Source organism: Ursus maritimus, unplaced genomic scaffold (genome assembly GCF_017311325.1).
Source record: "Ursus maritimus isolate PB19 unplaced genomic scaffold, ASM1731132v1 scaffold_3, whole genome shotgun sequence".
Classification (NCBI taxonomy): domain Eukaryota; kingdom Metazoa; phylum Chordata; class Mammalia; order Carnivora; family Ursidae; genus Ursus; species Ursus maritimus.
The window spans coordinates 71,040,915-71,062,753 of record NW_024425563.1 but is presented as its reverse complement, the minus strand read 5'-3'; the positions used below and the strand labels follow the sequence as shown (position 1 = coordinate 71,062,753).

At 37.7% G+C, this 21,839-nt stretch overlaps 1 protein-coding gene across 1 annotated transcript in view; it reads left to right on the top strand.

Annotated features, from left to right (window-relative positions):
• CDK14 (cyclin dependent kinase 14) overlaps positions 1 to 21,839 on the top strand; it is a 544,514-nt gene that overhangs the window by 296,057 nt on the left and 226,618 nt on the right. The window contains exon 9 of the mRNA XM_040644288.1: positions 7,813 to 7,933. Coding sequence (XP_040500222.1) covers positions 7,813 to 7,933 — 121 coding nt within the window. The remainder of the gene's footprint in view (positions 1 to 7,812; positions 7,934 to 21,839) is intronic.

Genomic DNA, 21,839 nt, shown 5'->3' with positions numbered 1-21,839 from the left:
ATTATTTTTACATAATTTGACCTAATTATTGTTGTGATTATTCANNTTGTGATTATTCAACATTCTTTCTTTAACACATACATACTCTTAGAATATTTGGGGTATATATATTAATACATATTTATAACCAAATGGCCTAAAACTTCTGAGTAATATGTTTTGATTTAAGACTGATATTCTTATGATGAACTTAATATATTTTACCTCTAATTTTTAAAAATTGTGAAAAAGGGGCACCTGGGTGGCTCAGTCGGTTGAGCATCTGACTCTTGATTTCAGCTCAGGTCATGATCTCAGAGTCATGAAATTGAGGCTCTGCGCTCAGCGGGGAGTCTGCTTGGGACTCTCTCTCCCTCTGCCTCTGCCCTTCCGCCACTGTACTCTCTCTCTCTCTCAAATAAACAAATAAATATTTAAAAAAATAAAAATTGGGAAAAAATCAGCATGAATGTGGAAATTCATCAAAATTGCCAATTTAGTCAGATTATGAAATTCATTTTCTGTATTGTATTGTCATCTAGCATTGGAATAATAACTATGGGTCTCACTAAATGAGGAGCAGAAACTAGAAAATGAAATGTAAGCCCGTGAGCTGTGAAAATGATGTCATACCCTACTGGAAATGATTTTGCCTTCTCAGTGAATGCGGATGTGATGTGAGGGGATCATTGAGGTGGTATTATTTACTTAAAGGCCTTTTTAAGAATTTGAGCTATATGATCTTCACACATTTAATTTTAGCAAAATTTTCTTAGGATCACTGAGTTTTAGTACTTGGATGGACTCAGAGTTTCCTTAGTCTGACCCATGGGTCAGCAAAACTTTTTCTTGAAAGGGCCAGATACTAAATGTAGCCTGTGGGTCCTGGTCTCTGCCAACTACTCAGCTCTGCTGTTAAGCACAAAAGCAGCAGTAGACGGGTATGTGAATGAATGGATGTATCTGTGTTCCGGCAAAATTTATTTACCAAGACAGGTAGCCAGCTCACAGGCGCTTGAAGAATCTGATCTCAGCCCTTTTATTTTACACATAACATAGCGAGCAAGCTTACGTGACTTAATCAAGGAGACACAACTAACTAGTGTCAGAACCACTATCAGGCATTTAGTTTTTTCATGTCACAAGGCTTCCAGTATGTAGGCTAATGCTGCTGAGAACAGCAGCATATTGCTCATAGGGTAGTCAGCTGAAAGGTTCTGACTGGTTGGTCTTACCAGCATCACATCTATTCGTTTCATTTAAAACAGTATTTCCCAGAGCAGTATATTGTTTTTAACTCCTATGAACAATAGAAAATAAAATTTTCCTATATGAGATTTAAGTATTTGAATATTTTCTTTCTTTTTTTAAAGAGTTTTTTTAATGTAAATTCAATTAGCCAGCATTTAGTACGTCATTAGTTTCTGATATAATGTTCAGTGATTCATTAGTTGCGTTTAACATCCGGTGCTTATCACATCATGTGCCCTCCTTAATGCCCATCATCCAGTTACCCCACCCCCCATCCACCTCCGTTTCTGCAACCCTCAGTTTGTTTCCCAGAGTCAAGAGTCTTTTTTACTTATTTATTTGAGAGAGAGAGAGAACACAAGCAGGGGGGAGGAGCAGAGGGAGAGGGAGAGACTCCCCATTGAGCAGGGAGCCCAACACGGGACTTGATCCCAAGGCCCTGAGATCATGACCTGAGCCAAAGGCAGACACTTAACCAACTGAGCCCACCCAGGCACCCCTGAATATTTTCTTTCTTTTCAGAATGTCTATATTAAAATATTATGATCATTTCTGTTATTTAAAATGAAAGATAAAAATATCTGTGCCCTTTAGGATAGATAGTAATTACGTATAATTTATTAACTTTAAAAATTCAAAGATAATTAAATAAAATCAAATAAAATCAGAGTAAAATAAAATATTGCCTTAACATCTTTAAATGTCTTCTGCACTTAATTTCATTTTATTAGAATTTATTTTCAAAGAATACTATTATCCAGTTGAAAGACTCCAGCAATTGCCAATCAAAACATTCTTAAGGGATTTTGGAATCCTGCAAAGACTAGCTTCTGTTAAAATAGAAATCTGGACAGAAAGGAAAACAAAGATGTTTCATCAAAGAAAAGAAAAGGATATTATAATTGTGATCCCAAAACTTTTTTTTTTCCACTTTAAACAGTACCATGTGATATTAAGTGTATGAAAGTACCCTCAAATACCCACATTTCCTGCTTCCTATGACAGCAAAAATGGACAAGGGGATTGGAAGAAGTCCAACTTTCATAGTGCTTATAGAGAAAGGTTGGGCATTGAAGTCTTTTATTATTTTTCACATTGAAGAGTATTCCAACTAAATTTTAATTTTCAAGTAAATTAATTTCAACAAATGTAGGTCATTTATTGTCTGTAATGTATTTTGAAATTGATAACTTCTTACCATGGACCAACTTGAGGTTAGTATAACAATCCAAGAGATGAGGAGGACCTAGGGAGGAAGAAAAGAGGGAAATGATAAGTAAAATCTGTTGAATTTCATAATTTTGTAAGTGGAAGGAGCCTACAATGACACAAGCCCTCTGGCTTTGGTGAAGGGATGAATCGTGATGTTCAGTGGTAAGTTCTAGAACACTAGAAGAGAGAACATTAGTTGGAGAATTGGGGACAGGAAAAATATTTGTGATACCCACGTAAGATCTAAGTGGACTTTTTTGAATAGAAATCTAAAGTTTTAGGGGAAGATTGATGCTGGAGATATTTATTTGGGATCATTAGCATATAGACAGTAACTGAAGTCATGGGAGTAAATACTGTCACCCAGGAAAACTCGCCAAGTGCAGAGGGAAGAGGTTGAAGAACTCTGGACAACTCCAGAAGAAAATACCTTTTGTTTTGTGTTGTGTGATGGTTGTTTACTGATATGTTCTAGGTGTAGCAGTAAAGAATTTTCAGACTGCTTTAGCACATCATAAGATATTAATATAAATCCTCCAGGAGGAAGGGGACTCCATTAAAACTTTATGTGAAAAAAGAAATTTCTGACCAGTTCCCAGGACTGTGGAAAAGAAAATATATTTTTATGTATGTATGTATATATATATATATGTATGTATATATATATATGCCTTCCTCTGCCCTTCCTCTATGGACTGGCACATGGAATAGAGAAGTCTTTTCCTTTCCAGCTTAACTGCCAGATGGTAAAATATTACCCAAGCATTTCATGTCTGTTTGGAATCAAGTTATGAAGAAGGGAGCTGCTCTCCTAGAAATATTGATTTTGTGATTAAGAGCAAGACACTTTTTCTGATTATTTAGTTTGGGGAATGAGGTATGTTGAGAGAGAGGTATGGGAGTTGCTTTAATATAACAACAAAATTACTGACAAGCACAAAACAGTGGCACTCCTCTAGGAAATGGTGGAACCTATTCCTTTATAGCATATTTCAGTTGATTTTTGCAAGTTCATTTAGCTTTTGCCATTATTCCACTAAATTAGAAAGAAATAAGTCATTGTCAGTTCTTTCTCAATTCCTTGGTCAAAGAATTGAGCAGAGACATGGGAATTATCATTCTTGAACCCCTATCCTAGGTTTAGCAATTTTTTTCACAGAATTAGAGGTTACTCAATCCCTAGCCAGTCTTGCCACATGCACAAGGGATGCATTGGAATTTGAAAGAATAATTAGATGTGCACGGAATATAAAATCTAACATATATCTGTGTACAGCTAAAAGAACTTTTACTGTTTTGGGAAACTGAAACAGTTTACTAGTGAAATGCATTTACTCCTGGACCCATGGCCTATTTCCTGTGTTGACAATGCAGATGGCTGTAGGCACTTGTGGTTGGGGTCATGTCGAGTGCCTGTAGGACATCTTTATACCTGTGCCGACAGGGATAGAATGGGATACAGAATGGGATATCCCCAGGTACAGAATGGAATAGCCCCAGATCTGAAACCTGTGGACAAATCTGAGCTGGAGATCAAATCTTCTGAGAAATCACCTATGGATGACATTAAAACATGGCATTAGCCATAGTTACCTACACATAATTGAGCAGCACTGGTTTGACTATATAACCCTAAACAAAACCAGCAGTTAAGGGGCAGATGGGAGAAGATCCCAGGAGACCAAGCCGCTCCTGTTCACTTTTCTATGTCTGACAAGTCAAAGGAGTAAATTTAAAAGAAGGGGAGTAGCCAACAGTCTCCATTGCAGCTTTGAGAACTGTTAGGTAAGGCCTGAGGAGTGTCCATTGGTTGATGCTAAACAGCCAGTCTGTTCAGGATAGATGTGGGAAGCATTATCACATGCTTTATTTTGTGCCCCGGCCAGAGGGCAGAACCAGGCTCAGGCTGGCAGCTTACGCTGGATCGCCATCTTAGATAATGTAAAGGAATTCTTTCAGTGGGTAAGAAGTTAACTATAAAGCTTCTTAACTCTTCTGGAAATCTAAGATTCTTCTGTGCTAGCTGGTATCAAGGTTGCCCAACTTTGAATAATTGGTACTAGGGTGTGAACAGCAGGATTTTTTACTCTCCTCTAGGGTTTCTCATGAGTTAGAGATGGTAACATGTTCAAGTGGAATACTCTGAATTGCTCTGTAATCCATTTTAGATGCCCATAGGAACGCGCACCCTTTCATATGCACACACTCAGCCAAAGTGGCAGCGTGCAAATGACCTGTACTCATCTGTTTAGCATTTCACTTTGCTTTTTGACTTTTAATTCAAACTAAACATTAATATAAGAAGTTTTGATAATAACCCATGAACTTCATCCTTTTTAAAAGGTAGTGTAGCTCTCTTCCTGTAGTGTAACCATAGCAACTGACAAGGAACAGAGAAAGAAAGCTTTCACACATGCTGTGCTAATTAATCCTGTCCTACAGTTTTCCTTCAGCTGGAGGATGCAGTTTAATAAATTCTGCATGAGTAAGTGTGTTTTGATGCATGACTGTAAATACATAGCAATATCTTTACCAAAAATATTTATTAAAATGTAGTTATATATCCCTACTTCAAGGTATACTCTTTTTTGATTCATTGTTTTAGCCATTTGTTCCCTCCCTGAAAAATTTTGGGATCTGTATATCTTTTTAAGTGAATAGACATATTTTTAGGATGAAAGCCTTTTGTTTATCACTATACAGGACACCTTCCACAGGAAAATGTCTTAATTGACTATATTAAAGTGAGATGTTGGAAGAGTTTTTCTCAAGCGTTTCAGAGGAGTGTGTCTTAAAAATATAGTAACATTTTTCAATCTGACACATTAACATGCAAACCATTTTAAGAAACTGCCTTAGCACGTTAAAAAGTTAGATATCACAAACTCATTTTCACTCTTGATTTGGGAAGTTATATGACCCACGTGAATGGTGCTTGGGTAGTCCTTGACCTAAACATGTGGGAAGGAGAATAGAGGAAACAAAGAACTTTTCCTTTTTATATTTTTCAGACATATTTAACCACTTTTACAAACTTATATTCAGAGTAGACATACTTGACCTAAAATCACATAATTATTTAGATTTATACTATTTCTAGGTTATCTTGAGGTCTTCTCTCTTTAACACTGGAAATACCACAGTTTCCTATAACCAGCCTGGTCTTCTAAGCTATCAAAGAAATCTCAGAGTTTTTTCATTCTCCTGTTCCTCCAGCCTAGCTTTCTGTCAGCAGGGCCTCAGAAAAACCAAGGGAATCCAGCCTGAATGTTTTTGGCATTCCATTTCACTTGACAAGAACATATGGAACAAGTCAGAACCTATTTCTCTGTATAGAAACATGCCCATTTGAGGAACCAAATCTTTTGATGGGATTATTAAATTCTGGAAACACTTTACCATCCTGATTGTCCTATCTGTTGTTCAGTTTTACCTGAATTTTGGTAGGTTAAAACTTCGTAGAGAAAAGTAGAGGTTACTATGGAAATCTATTATTAAAAATAGTTGTTGCATTCACGTGAAGAGAAGTTGGGTACCATATATTATGTGTGTATGTTTATGTATAGTCTGTACATTTTAATATGGAATACTTATTAACATTAACCAATTTATAATATACCATTGTATTATTATAAAAACTGAATTGTAGAAAAAATTCAGTTACAGTAACCATAGTTGAATTAGTTAGAAATTATTTGTCTCATCCACTGTCCTATTAATTTTAACATTTTCATATAATACAGTAAAGGGAATACCAAGAGTTTAAAAAACAGGAGAAAAATCATGTTCCTAAGTAGTACATAAAAATAAAAATAATCAACATTAAAATGAATATGTTATGGTACATTTATTGTAAAAATGTTATATGTGCTTTGAGCCTCACAGTAATAAATAATACTTTTCACTTGTCGTTAATGAACGTACCCAGATAGAAAGCTATCACGCGGGTTTTTTTTTTTTGAAAAAGAACACCTACATATTTTGTGATTTTTTTTTTTTAACAAATTGTACTTTTATTTATTTTTTATTTATTTATTTTTATTTTTTTAAAGGATTTTATTTATTTATTCGACAGAGAGAGAGACAGCCAGTGAGAGAGGGAACACAAGCAGGGGAAGTGGGAGAGGAAGAAGCAGGCTCATAGCGGAGGAGCCTGATGTGGGGCTCGATCCCATAACGCCAGAATCATGCCCTGAGCCGAAGGCAGACGCTTAACCGCTGTGCCACCCAGGCGCCCCTGTGATTTTTTTTTTTTTAAAAGGATTACATATTCATTGTAGAAAACTCGGAAAAAACCCTTGAAAAATGTATTAAGTAAAGAAAAAAACTGGAGGAGCGCCTGGGTGGCTCAGTCAGTTAGGCATCTGAATTTTGATTTTGGCTCAGGTCATGATCTCAGGGTCATGAGATCAAGCCCCAGATCGGGCTCATGCTGGGCATGGAGACTGCTTAAGATTCTCTCTCTCCCTTTTCCTCTGCCCCCCCAAAACAACAACAACAACAACAACAACAACACCAATAACACCACCAAAACTGGATAATCCCATTTTCCAGAGCTAACCACTGAAGACCTTCAAATAGTTTCTGCCATTCTTTTTTCTGTGCTGAAGTATTTGTGGTTATGAGGTCAAACTGCACATAATCCTTCACTTAACATGTTACTGTGACTATTTTCTCAGTTTTTAAAATTCTAAGAAAACATTCTAATTTATTATATGGTATCTCATCATCTCTATGTTCCAAATTTAACTATTCCTTTGTAGTTACTTATTTAGGTGGTTTTCAAATGAGCTTCCTGAATAAACATTTCCCAGTAAATATTTGACAGAACACTGAAAGAATAAGTAGTTTTGGGACAACCCTTTGAGAAAAACATCCTATTCTCTTCTTTCAGATTCACAATACATAATAGAAAAATCAAGGGCACTGAGAAGTCTCACAGTATGAAGACCTGTTTTAACTTTTAAACCATCTTTTCCCAAAATCATTTGACCTTGGAATCTTTTCTCATAATACTTATAACCCATAGAACTAGGGTTCCATGAGGATATTCTTTGGAAAGTCCAGGGATTTCTAAGCTTCTGTGTAATGTGTAATAGTGTATGAATTGTTTGTTTACTTTGCTGGGATTTTACCAGATTTATTTATACGCTTGATTAGGAAATATAAGTGATTATAGGTTATTAGCATTATTTGAAACAAGTAGGCAGCAATATACTTTCCCCAGCCTTTCTAGTAATCTTGACATTGCATTTGTGATTCTGTATTACAATGTCATGTTTGACCTTTTAAAACTGTGAGCATTCGTATTTAAATTTCCTTGTTCTATTAGTGCCTGTTAAACTTCTCTATGTTTCCTGTAATCCACAGGTCTTGCAAGAGCAAAATCTGTCCCTAGCCACACATACTCCAATGAAGTGGTTACCTTGTGGTACAGACCTCCAGATGTCCTCCTGGGCTCGACAGAATATTCCACCTGCCTTGACATGTGGTGAGAAATGGAAGATTTACTCTAGCTAATTTATCTCTAATGCATGGTCTGGGTCACGCCTAGACAAACATTCTAACAGTTTGAATGAAGATTAATGGTGCAGGAGTGTTTGCCTGTGTGTGGCATTATTGCTGGATTAAAAAAAAAAAAAAAAAAAAACATGATTGGGACTATTCCCTAATCAGAGACTCCCTTGCAGATGGTGTCTGGTAATGGTTCTTGATGAACACAGGGGCAGAGATATTTTTCTGTCAGTACAATGATTTTTCTCCCTGAGGGTCTTAATTTTAGCTCAATTTATAAGAAGGAGGCATATATCTCCAAATAGCAGTATGGGTTGGAAAGACTAGGAAGTGTGTTTCAATTCAACAGCAAAGCTCAGATTAAGTGGACTGAAAATTTTGGTGTAACTGTTAGTCACTAAATTTGGTGTAGTACACTCTTGAGAACTTGGTACAAATTATCCAAAATGAAACAAAACAATTACTTTTTAAGAATAATCACAATAAGTTTAATTTCAATAGAGTCTCAGTTTCATGTGATGGTTTAGCAAAACTTAAAAACCTGTTTAGGAGGCCCAAAGACTGACAAGATTTAATGCATAATTATTATTAATTATAAAGTATATAATGAGTTCCCAGGGCACCTGCGTGGCTCAGTTGGTTAAAGGTCTGCCTTTGGCTCAGGTCATGATCCCAGGGTCCTGGGATCGAGCCTTACGTTGGGCTCCCTGCTAGGTGGGGAGTCTGCTTCTACCTCTCCCACTGCTCCTCCCCTCAACTTGTGTTCTCTCTCACTCACTCTTTCTCTCTGTCAAATAAATAAAGTTTTTAAAAAAAATCTTTTAAAAAAAGTACAATGAGTTTCCAATCCAGTGTGATCTAAATCAGATAATCAAATAAGCAAATAATCTTATTTTTAGTATTCAGGGAAGTCTTCCTAGAGACTTGAAAATGTCCTCTATCAACAGAAAATCCCTTTTCTAGACTCACAGTTGTGTTCAGAGTAAAACAATTCACATTGCACTTGTGCTATTTTATCATAGGAATCATCTTTCATGAATGATTTTGCCCCCTATACGAAATTTAGTTACATGTTCTTACAATGTTTATGACCCAATAAAACTTCAGCATGTGTTATTTATCTTCCTGCCATGTACTTACTTCACTGTTCTTCCCTCAGTAATCTTGGCTTTTAGTAAATTAGGCTGTAATGAGGCCTGGCATCTTTCCTGATGTTTTTGATCCAAACGTTTTACAGTAAGAAAACAATCAAGTTCCTTGTGATGTAGGGCACAGTGTAGATTTTCTTAATTTAGGCTCCAGTAACCCCCCTCCCCAGGAATAGGATTTCAGGATCTGTGATGCCACTGAAAATGTATGCAACATTTTATAATGTACACATGGATGTATTAATTTTTATAGGGTGTAGATCTATAGCTTTCAATAGAGCTATAAAAGAATCTGGGTCATCAAACAGCCTAAAATCTATTGTCATAAATTTTGTAATGCCTCACAATAAATCTAATACCAATGTAATGCATATTCCAAAACACTGAGAATAAAGATGACTATACATCGTTAAGAAGCCAAGCCAGTTCATATTTTCATCACACTTTTTGGCTTTTTTTTTTTTTTTTAGGATGGTTGTTTACACAATTAAGTTTTTTTTCCCCAAGGCTAGGCAGGGGTTTGGGCAAAAGAGGTATTTTTTTTTTAAAGAGGTATTTTGATCATTAGTCATAATGGAGGAAAAGGTTGGAAATAACGGTCAGTTATCAGGATATCCGTTACTACCTTTCTCATTCCCTTCCTCCTTCCTGCCTTACAGTTGAGAGTTGACTATACAAATAATCATTAGTTAATATTCTTGAGTTATGGAGTGTTTTTATTTTTTTGAGTATGAAAATTCTAGGTTGTCTTTCAGTGAGGTCAGTTAAGGACTCTGCTAATAGAACGTAGTTTGAAAATATTTGTGGCTTGGAGCCAGTTTTGCCTTAGCGCTTGGCAGTTAAGTCTCTACACTCATAATCGGAAGAAGCTGTTTTTTATACACTAGTGGCTAATTTTTTCCAGACATTTAAAAGTGCTCTTTAAAGTACAAAGAACCACATGCATTATGACTTGCTGATATGTCTGTTTCTGATATATGGTATTTGATTTCTACCCACCAACCTTTTTTTTCTTTCACGTGTGTGTGTGTGTATGTGTGTGTGTGTGTGTGTGTGTGTGTTCATCCTCTTGAAGAAGGCTTGGGTTCTTTCTGCCAATTTGCTTTAAACAGAGACATAATGAAGCATAAGAAGAAGACTGTTATTTAAGTGGAAGGGAGGAAAACTGATACAAAATAGAAGACCCCAAATGCCCTTTTGTCTGCCTGCCAAGATTATTCATTGCCAAAACCAAATAGTAAATGTGTTGTGTTTGAGCAGTTCCCATGCTTATTGGCTTTCCATTTTCAAGCCCTAAAATCTGAGTTATGTCTATGCTATGGCTGACATTCTGACTCTGATTTCATTCCAAGCCATTTTCTAAAAGCCATTTTGTTATTTCTGTTAAGTCTGATAAAATGTATGTATTTTTCCAGTTAGAGAGAAGTTCACAGGACACTGATTTTTGCATAATCAATGACATCGATGCTGGGTATTCACAGCACTAGATACGGGACTGTAATTGAGTCATGGCTCAGCTGCACCAAAGAGAAGTGCAAATATGAATGCATGGACAATAGCGGGGAGGCAGGTGGTAGTGGGTTCAGGCTATTTTTACAGTTCATTTACCATCCTGGGGCAGTAGGGCAGTAACTAAAAACTAACGATCCCTACACAGTGTTACATTTCCCAGTTTTCTGTTTAAATAGCCACAGGCAATAAAAATATTAATGAAGACACATATGCATTAACATTGGCAGCAAGTGATGGAAAATCAGAGCTCGCCGTGTGATGATTTATTGCTCTAGGTCTCCAACGCTGTGGTAGTGTGGAAATACACATGCAGTTCGAGAACTCAGCAGGAAATGTAGGTTTTGATACCTTTGTCTCCCTCCGTGGAGGAGGATTTAAGGAGAGGGATCAAATTGGGCATATTCTCATGTATAACTTCCCTTAATTCTTGGATCTTATAAGTCTTTGAAAGTCAAGGCATAGGAAATCATCTTTAAGCTTCCAAACCGAAAGGCTTATGAAGGACTGAGAACCGCATTATGAGAAGTGCCAGTGTGAAAAGCAGCTTATCTGTGTAGTACCTCCCCTGTCAGGGCGTTCTGCTGTAGCCGTCGAAGTCATTGCTCTAAATAAGCTTTAGGTTTCTTTATAGAAGCTCATAAATATGTTTCGAGTGGCATTTGTTTTCTAAAGTGGAAGGTCACTTGGGATTATTTTAAGGGATTAATTTGTACCATATGGTGACTAATGTAGCTAATAAATAATAGTATCTCATCAATATCACAGTGCTTTTGGAGGCCACGATGTGCAGTGGCCCCACCTTGTGGCATCAGTGACAGTGCTCCCCAACACGATGTCTGAAGAATGAGAGCGCACCAGTCTCTTCCTTTCATCATCTTTTTAAAAGCTAATTAACATATTAACTATGCTTGTCAAAATGTGGGGCAAATCATTTATAAATAAGCCTGTCAAATGTAATGAGATTGCATATTAAATCATCCTTTTCTCCATTACGTCTCTGATTTAAGATTAAAATTAATTTATTTAACATTGTAGCAGCTGGGTTGTTAGGAAAAAAATTCCATACCAATCTTGATATATAGAAAAACGTCTGCTTCTAAGTTGATTTTGCATATATCAGAAAAGGAATTGCCTATTTATTGAGTATTATAAGGCCATTTAGCATTGCTTTTTATTAAATAAGACTAATCACCATACATATTGTCAATGTATGGAGTTCTGCCATCATCCTTAATGAGCACTCCTGAACCAAGGAAACTTATGTAATAAAATAAGATTTCCTAGGACTCAGGTTGTTTACCACTGCGTTAAGAGAGAGAATCATAAATGAGTTCTATTATAGCCCCCACCCTGGATATAAATTTGTTCTGTATAAAGTCCTGTCTTGAGTAACTGAGTGATAGTAATAATAGTAATTGAGTATTAAGAAATAGTAATCATAATAGTAACAAGAGATATCTTATTGGACACAAACTGTATTCTAAGTTCCTTTTATGCATTTTTTGTCTTATACGTTTTAATTACTTTCCTACTGCACCGTGATACAGTGGAAGAAAATAAAACACAGAGAGACTAAATGAGACAGTAAAGTTCATTTAGTTAGTAAATAGAGATAACATGCAAACTTAGGGCTAACTCATTGCAAAGCCCTTTCTTTTTACAACATATTACATAATCTCTTCTTAAGACGATTTCTAAGAAATTGGTTTTTATTTTACTAGTAAGGTGATTCTAAAACACAAATATGGTAAAATTCCATTTTTCTAATTTAGGTTATGCTCTGAGTCATTTTGGATCCTTTACGTGCTTTGAATAAAGTAGGTGGCTTTCACTCTCACTCAACTGGCTTATGGACTGACTTTCTCCCCTCATGTCAGTGTTCTGTATCATGTAGTTTTATTCAAGGAGGAATTTCTCTGAAATAAACTTATGATGTGAATCACTGGATTAGATACATTTTCATGAGACCAATAACGATGCTGGCATGTATTTTCCCAGCTCTTAACCATTACTCATTTACCACTCCTGCTAAAATGAATGAATCCATTTTAAAAAGAATGGTAGTGGGGCACCTGGGTGGCCCAGTCAGTTGGGTGTCTGGCTCACGTCGTGATCTCAGGGTCACGATCTCAGGGTTCTGAGATAGAGCCCTGCGTTGGGCTCCACACTTAGTGTGTAGTCTACTGAAGTCTCTCTCTCCCTCTGCCCCTCCCCACCACTCTCTCTTTCTCCTTCTCTCTCTCTCAAATAAATCTTTAAAAAAATAAAAATAAATTTAAATTTAAAAAAGGATGGTAGTAAGAATGAGAATTTGAATTCAGGCGCCACATAAAGTCATCTCTCTGTCAACATTATTTACACATTTTCTTATTAATCAGTTCATAAGACCAAAGAGGATTCAAATTAGTCACTGTCAAAAGTAACAACTCTTTAAGAGCTCTTGAGAGCTGCTCAAATAATACATGACCCAAGTGACTTGTTGATGTAGCCACGCACAATGCAATAGAACATAACAGAAGAACAGGGCATAGTCAGACCGGCATCTAGGTGGTTGAAAACTGAGCTCGTGAGGCGACCATAGTTTCTGAGCCCGTTTCTACTACTGGAGTCCCTTAAAATTAGGAAGACCGTGTAGTATATCATCCATACCAGGGTACTTTTGAAAGTTAATAATTACTCGGCTAGGGCAATAGGTGTAAAACAGAGACTTAACTGTGACGTGTGGCCATCTTTCTCACAAAGCACTAGAGCCATAATTTGCTAAATACTAGTAGTCAGAAGCACCTTAATGCACTTGAGTGCTTAATTCAGACCTAAGGACTGCTGGCTACAAACTCAAGACTCTCTCCAAATCTGTTCTCTACCCAAGTGTTCCCTGCCCAGTGACCTGGACGGCTAACCCCTATGCAGTACCTCCTCCAAGCTGCCTTGGCTAACTGGTCTCCCGTTGGGTTCAGGCAATGGACAGGGAAAAGAAGGAGATTGAAGAGTCTTCCCTAATTCTTTTCTTTACCCCATATTTCTGGAAATGACTGACTATAACCCTTCTTCCATGGCTCTAGCTGTCAGTAGATTCCAATAACACTTGACCTTTTTAATTCTAGGGGTAATAATGGCTGTTAGTTCTAAGGCAGGTAATGGCTTCCTTCTGTTGCTAGCCTCTTAGTGTTTGAGTATGTCTTATTGGTTCCCTTACATCTCTGTAAGTAATCACCTCATTAAAGTCTGTTCTGAGTTGGATTCAGTTCATTCCGGACCATTACTGGTTCCAGATTCTGTTTCCTGGGTTCCATGTCTTCCCTCTTTAGTAGACTCAAAAAGAATGCATTAGAGATACAATTTTCAAATTCTTAGTTTTCTGAAAATGTCTTTATTCCACTCTCACACGTGATTGATAAATGTTGGCTGAGTATATAATTAGGTTTTTCTTCCCCCTCAGAATTTTGAATGCATTGCTTAATTTCTTTAGAGCTTCTGCTGTTGTTACTGAGAAATCTGATTCTATTCTTATTTGCAATCATTTGTATGCCCCCTCATACTTCTTCTCTGAAAATACTAGATTCCTTTCGCTATTCCTGATATTCTGAAATTTCATGATAATGTGCTTTGGTTGTTTTTTTTTTTTTTTTTTACATTGGTGCTGGGTAAATTCTCTTCAATATAAAGACATAATTCTTAGGAAAATTCTTGATTTTTTTTTTTTAATGATTTCCTTCCATCTTCTCTGTCTTCACTTTTGGGAAAATTTGTAATAGTTTGATATTGAAGCTCCTAACTTAATCCACAATTTTTAAAAATATTTTCTGTCTTATTTTACAACTTTTTTATCTCTCAGACTTTCCATTTTTTCTTAAAAAATTTTAATTACATAAATATAAGTGCCCACTTCCTTTTCCTCTGGTTTCTATTAGAAGCTTTCCTTAAATATGGGGTTGGGAGGAATCCTTGGCTGTCCACTTACTTTTATAAATGAGGCACTATAAATCTGTATACCTAGGGGGCGCCCGTTGACCGGTGAGTTTGTTATATATTGTTCAGTCAAAAAGCTGGACTCTTTGTTGGTAGATCCACACACGTAGTGTCTGGAGGCCTAGTCTTTGTTCTTCCCCAGATGCTGATTCCTGGCATCCGTCATCCTCAAGGCCGGACAGGAGAGGGGAGCTGATGATCTCACAGGCCCGTAAACATATTTTTCACTTAATTTCCCTTTTCTCAGCTCTATGCCTCACCCTGATCTCTCTTATTCTCAATTTGAGGCCTTTTGGATTTAATTTCTCCAGAGAAAACACTTGGTGCCCTGCTGGTGGGTTGGGATGGTAGATGGTCAGAGAAGGCCTGTGGGTCACTTGCTTTGTACAAACTTCCAGGTCTCCAGTCTCCAGTTGCAGACTCATCTTCACACTTTCTTGAACCGGTATCTCCCAGTCCTGAGCCTTTTCTGAATTGTCCTAAGTAAACAATCTGACTGTAACTTAAAGTTGTAACTGCCTGTGGTCAGCCTAGAGTTGCCACACCTTCATCCACATCGTCTGAAAGAAAGTTCTCTCTTATCCACTGGTGTTTCCTCATCTATTTATTTTGGCCTTGTTTAAAATTTTATTCATTAACCGACACTTTGGTCATTTTGGGGAGGGAAGGGGCATTCTGCCCACGTCCTACTCTTGTCGAGAATTTAACACTCGTGGCCTTAACTAGGGACGGTTGACTGCTAAGGTCCTTGCCCTGTAGAAATTTGTGATTTTGCTTGGACACAGACATGAGTTGTAGGTGCTAATGGGTGGGAGCCAGTCCAACAGCACAGGCAGCCTCGAGCCTCTTGACTGCCAGGACTTAGTGTGACAGTGGAAATTTGTCATCCTTACCACTAAACTGTTAGTGACATCATGACAACTTTATTCATGAAAACAAACTTAAAAAGAAAGCCATATGCTTTTTGAGGAGCTAGTGATGAAAGGGAATAGAATGTGAAGTGATAATGAAGAAGATAAAAATTGTACATGAATTTAAAGAATTGGCTGTGGAAGGCAGTCCTTTGGATCAATGGCCTGTGTGGCTCCCACATAAGCTTGCTATTAAAACAAGCAAAAGCATTAGTGAAACTCTTCCCACAAATGTTCCAGTCATTATAAAGTTTCTAATCCAATGAAGGCAAAAGGGTAGTCTGTTAATTTATGTGTACAGGAAAGATATGATTGAATGGATATGTAACTGGGGAGCAACTAGGAGCTTGGATAAACATCATTGTGTGACTGTAGGGATTTGGCTGTCTATACTGTTCATTGAAAGATGGAAGTGGGGACCTTCTGTACTGTTGTGATATTTAAATTAATTACTCAGGACACTGCATTGTCTGGAGTGTACTTTAAGATCCACATTTTCATTTACTGGTATTCTGCTGTATGAATTACTATAACTTAAATTTACTGGTGACTCTCTTGATTTTAGACACTGTATTATGTAACTGAGAAATTTAAATGTGTTTTTATTTTTTTCTCAGGTTTGTTCTTTAAATGCGGCGTCCTTAGATTCCTATTGGTAAAAGGTGTCATTAAGGGATCAAAAGAAATGATACAAAAATAGAAAAAGAATTAAAGTCAAACTTAACTAACATAACCCATTAGTGGCCGAAAAACAGCCTGCTGAATTCCATTAAAAAATAAATAAAACCAGGGGCGCCTGGGTAGCTCAGGCTGTTAAGCATCTGCCTTCAGCTCAGGTCATGATCCCGGGGTCCTGGGATTGAGCCCCACGTCAGGCTCCCTGCTCAGTGGGGAGTCTGCTACTCCCTCTCCCTCTGACCCTCCCCCTTGCTCATAGTCTTGCAGGCTCACTCTCTGTCTCTCAAATGAATAAAATAAAAAATCTTTTAAAAAAAATTTAAAAAACAGTAAATAAATAAAATGTAATCATAGTCTGTAATAGGTACTTAGTGGTGGGTTTTTTTTTTTTTTTTTCATACAACAAATGCTTTACTGTTCCATCGCAATGCTTAAAAATACTGAAAAACACCCAGCCTGGGCCCAGCAACCATGGCCCAGTGCTGGGAAGCAGGGCAGGGAGGTGGGCCTAGTGTTAGGGCATGAAGGGCTGAGGCCGGACAACTGGCAGCCTGGTCCTCTGCTCTCCATTTCTGTTGCCCTAATGAGGCCAAAGGGAGGGCAATCAGACCTCAGGGTCCTCTCCCCCTGCTGCCTTCTCTTCTGTTCAGGTTTCCCCCAGGGGATATCTGAGCGGCCCTCCATCCCCTGTTAGAAACTCAGCCTATACAGAACCCCTATAGCTGTCTCTCCCATCCGCTTCGCTCTTCCTCTGATCTGTCTGGATGCCCCAGCATCATTCCTTCTGGCTCTGAACAAGGCAGGAGTAGAAGGGGGAGGTCTAGACTGGGGGTCTGGCAGGCTGTGCATCAGGGCCTGGAGACACAGCCAGGGGGCGGGGAGGTGGTGTTCAGTCCCCTGCCCCAGCATGAGATGCCTGAGGTCCAGAGCTGGAGAATTGGCTGTATGTACCCTCAGATGGGCCCACAGCTGAAGCATGGCATTACCAGGAACCGAATCTGAGTAGCTCCCTGTTTTCCTAGACACGTGTGAGTTGTTCATCGTTTGCTATGGCATTTTATATTTCTCTGTATTTCCATAGAGACAGTAGATTCTAAGAATGAGATGTTTACATAATTTCATTTTCTGTAGAGTTTGGCAAGGCTTTTCTATTCTTATTGATAATTTGGTGGTTCTTCCTTGATTGCTAGCTTCTACCATGTTTGCCTCTGAAAACAGGATATATTCACAGCCTACTATAAACTCTGCAAATTTAACTGTATTATATGAACTCTATACATTTTCATGTATTTGTCATTTAATCCTGACATGTTTAATTTAGAAACTGTTTCAGAGTTTTAACAACCCAGTGAAATCAATTCATATTTTCGTTATATTGTTGTTTTATGGCCATTTTAACCCCTTGCCCCCCCAAATCTGAAGGCGCTTGGTTATGTTGCCCACATTAGCTGGTTAGTGGTGGCACAGGGGAAAACAAAACAAAACAAACCCTCTGGAGTCCTAGGGCAGCCTCCTTCCCACGAAGATCTCCTTTTCACAATAGAAGTATCTTTATTCATTCATTTATTCATTTAGCAAAACTGTACAGAATGTCCAGGGGCTCCAGAATGAAAAATACCTGCTCCGTGACTTCAAGCAGCACCCATTGGTGCTACTGCTACTGATTGTCTAGTCTGCACAGCCACATTCCAGGGCACATCTTCGAGAATATTCCACAAAACCCACAGACTTCACCAAAAAAATGGACAATGTGGATTTCCAATGGAAAGGTCTTTGCCCTCAGGTCTTCCATTTATTATCTAAGCTATCAGATGGTTGTCAAATATCTTACTGTCACATATCATCCATGCAGTCGTATATCTTAGGAGTGCCCACGCCAGCGTTCTTAACCAGAGTCCATCGAAGTCCAGCTGTGCCCCGTGGTGACTGGAACTAAATATAGTAACTGAACACCCTGTAGATTGAAGTTCAGAATTCTCCCATAGAACGATAGAGTAATTTACATGAAGGTTTCAGCAGCAATTTCTCTTTGTGATATGCAGATATGGTTCTCTAAAAAGATTTCAGTATGTCATTTGCTTTGATCTCTAAGAGAATTACCCATGAACAATTTTTTTTTTCCTGATTCCTCATTTCACATTATTGCAGGAGGATTAATACATTTGCAGGGAGAAATCTTATAACTTCCTTGTTCTGCATCTGTCATATAAACAGAAATTAAAGATGTGCAAGGCTTATTAATTTGTTTTCTCTTGTCCTGCGTGGTCTACAGTTATTCCTTGGAGAAGTACTTTCCCTGGTAGCATTTTAAATAACTAATCAAATGGGACTTCTCTCTTCCTGTATTGTTCTGTAGTACAGGAAATACTATTTTTTTTTGCTATCCAATGCAATATTTTGAGTTTTACATTTTTTTCCTTACCATAGTCCTCATAAAGGCCTTACCTATGTACATTTTTTTATTAATTGGGACTAGTTTCTCGGATGTTCCTGGTCCAAATATTCCTACTTTATAATCTATATAGCCCGTAGCTGTTGTTTTAAGATTTTATCTCTGGGGTCTTCATTATATATGGGAGTCGGTTTTGAATTTTCATGTGTTTTTAAACACCCACAACGATCTTATTTTCAGCACATGAACCATGACGATAGACCTCAGTTTTTAAGGATAATTTTATTGATTTCTCTGCCCGCACCTTAATTTTGAAGATCTAATTTTGTTTTATTTTTATCCTTGTTAGCATTTGTGTCATCAGTAATGAGAACCAATTTGCCATCTCTGTTTTTTCCTTTTTTAATCTAACCAGACCGACCAAATAGACACGTTCTAACTAGGAAGGCAGCATGGCATCACGGAGGGATCGCTGGCTTAGGATTCAGGGTCACTTTTTCAGGTTCTGGGGTGGAAACTAAGACATTTAAGCATGTAGTACAGTTTCCTCACATGTAAAAATCAAAACATTGTCTTAGGCATTCTCTAAAATTCCTCCATCTCTAGATTTTAGCATTCAAGTAAATTTGTACTGCCGAACCAGAGGTTTTCATAGAGATTGCTGGAATTCCTTTGGAGTAGCTTACAAATGAAGTTAGGGTTTAGATATTTTGGTGAAATTTGGTTTAGATATTTTGCTGAATTGATTTCTTTTTGCATTTAATATAATAATAATAATAGTTCTGCATCAAGTTCTTGTCTCTACTGCAATTTCTTATGTGCACTCCTCAGACTAGCTTATGCAAATCATTCATTCATCCATTCATTTTAAGGATATTTATTGAACACCTGTTTTGTACCGGACACTGGATCAGGTCCTGGGGCTTACAAAGATAAGAAAAATCCAGCCATGCCTTCAAGCTCAGAGGGAAACGTAGTGTGATAAGCTGTCATGCAGGTACAGGGTGAGTACACCGGCAGCTCAGAGGTGAAGGTGATAAACTTACTCTTTCTTGGTGGTTAGTTGAGGAGAGGTGGGGAGGTCAAGGAAGGTGTCATCAAGCAGTAATTATTGACAAAATCTGGGTTAAGGGACACGTAGGCCCTGCCATGGATGACAGTAACCTACCTTGATACTTGTGGGTGAAGTACAAGGACGAAGTTTAAGAAGCAGTTGAGAAAAAGGAATGAATGGAGGGAGGGGGAAAGTGGTTGGAGACCAGAATGGAGAACTATTTAGGAATAGTTAGGATATGACACCTTGATGATGGAATGAGAGTAATACAGGAAAGGCAAGGGTTTCAGATAACTCCTGAGTTTCTAGCTCAGGTTACTGGACCAGAATGCAAAAATACAACTCTGCTATATGATTCAACATACACACACACACTAAAATATATATGTACTAAAATATATGTATAATGAAATATATATACTAAAATATATAGTTAGATATATGCATATTAAAATGTGAGCAAGAATTACTGTAAGGTAAAGGGCATTAATGCCATTGGTATTTTAAGGTGGGTGGGCTTCTTGATCTTCCTCCCAAGTCTTATTTCAGGTGTGGACACTGGAAAGGCAGCTTCTACTCACCCACCTGCTCCCTCCTCCCAGGTCAGCAGCAGGTCACCCTGGGCCTTGGATTTACTAAACTACATTGACTTTCTGTACTTCATTCTTTGCTTTTGTTTAATTTTTGTCCTGATATGTTTAATTGGTAAGTACAACTTTTTAAGTTGTTTCACAGTTTGAAAAATAAATCTTAGCGTTCCCCTTCCATAAACGGTCTGTTGTTTTGGATTGAATATTTTCTGAGATGAGTTTTTACACACAGTCTAAGGTCTGGCTTGGTTTTGTTTTCATTTCTTGAGAGCTAAGTACTGCACAGAAGTATTTGACTAAGATATATTGTGCCTATCTGTGCCTAATGAACCACTAACCACACAGTAAATGATGAGTGACAGTTTAATCAATTCAGTTCCTTCAATAGTCACCAAGGGCATGTGGGATGTAATTTTTTAATCTTTCACTTTTCAAATACTGCAGATGCCAACATGAAAAGATCACATCTGTTCTGTGTAATAAATTTTCTTACAAGTTATAGAAAAAAGATTTTTTTATTTTAAATTTGGTCTTTTAGAAGCTAACCTCTTAGAGAACAGAACTCTTTGGTCCATTTTATAAATACATACATTCCAACAGAGAAAAATGAGATAAATAAATGGCCACCTTGGTGCATCAAATCATACTAGCTTTAATTGCATAGTGGTGCATTTCAGTGAACCATGGCTAAACAAAATTACCTATTAGGTTAATTAATGTGGAACCTTTCTGAGTTAGTATTGCATCACAGTGTGTAGAATTCAGATTGTGTTTAGCATTTAATCTAATTTACTTCACCAGTCTGTTGTTTCTTTGTTGTTCCTTTGGCTGGAGCCTGAATACACATTCAGAAAATTAACCTGAATAAAAAAACAAAAACAAACAAAAAAACCCAACTCCTTTCAAAACAGAATTACCTAGATTCCTTTAAGCAGCATCTGCATTGCTTGGGAGGCTTGTTAAAAATGCAAAATCTCAGGGCGCCTGCGTGGCTCAGTTGGTTGGGTATCTGACTCTTGATTTCAGCTCAGGTCATGATCTCAGGGTCATGGGATCCAGCCCCTAGTCAGGCTCTGTGCGGAGTGTGGAGCCTGCTTGAGATCCCCCCCCCATACTCTCTCACTCTTTTTCTCTCTCTAAAAAATATAAAATAAAAATAAATAATAATGAAAGGAAGGAAAGAAAGAAGGAAGGAAGGAGAGAAAGAAGAGTAAGGAGAGGAAAGAAAGAAAAAAAGAAAGGCAAGATCTCGTGCTTCAGCCCAGACCCAGTCAGTCAGAATTCTGTGTTCTACTAAGATCTCCACCTGATTAGCATACACAGTAAAGGGTAAGAAGCAAAACTTAAGATGATTTTTCACTGACTGACACATAGGCTTTGAGGACATTGCTGGTGCCAGCCTAACGCTGGAAGAGAAAGCAAAAGAACTAACTTGCAGTGAGTCGTGGTTCTGCTCATCTCTCTTCCTGCCGGAAGCAGCTTGACACTGTCTTTATCTACAGCCCTCTTTCCAAATGTTCTGACAATGCAGACAGTTCTGAGTGGTTCTAAATGATTCTCTGAACTTGAGTAGAAGCCTCCGAGCTTGCAGTTAAAGAAGTCTTTTGGGAAGGGACAGGTCCCCCATCC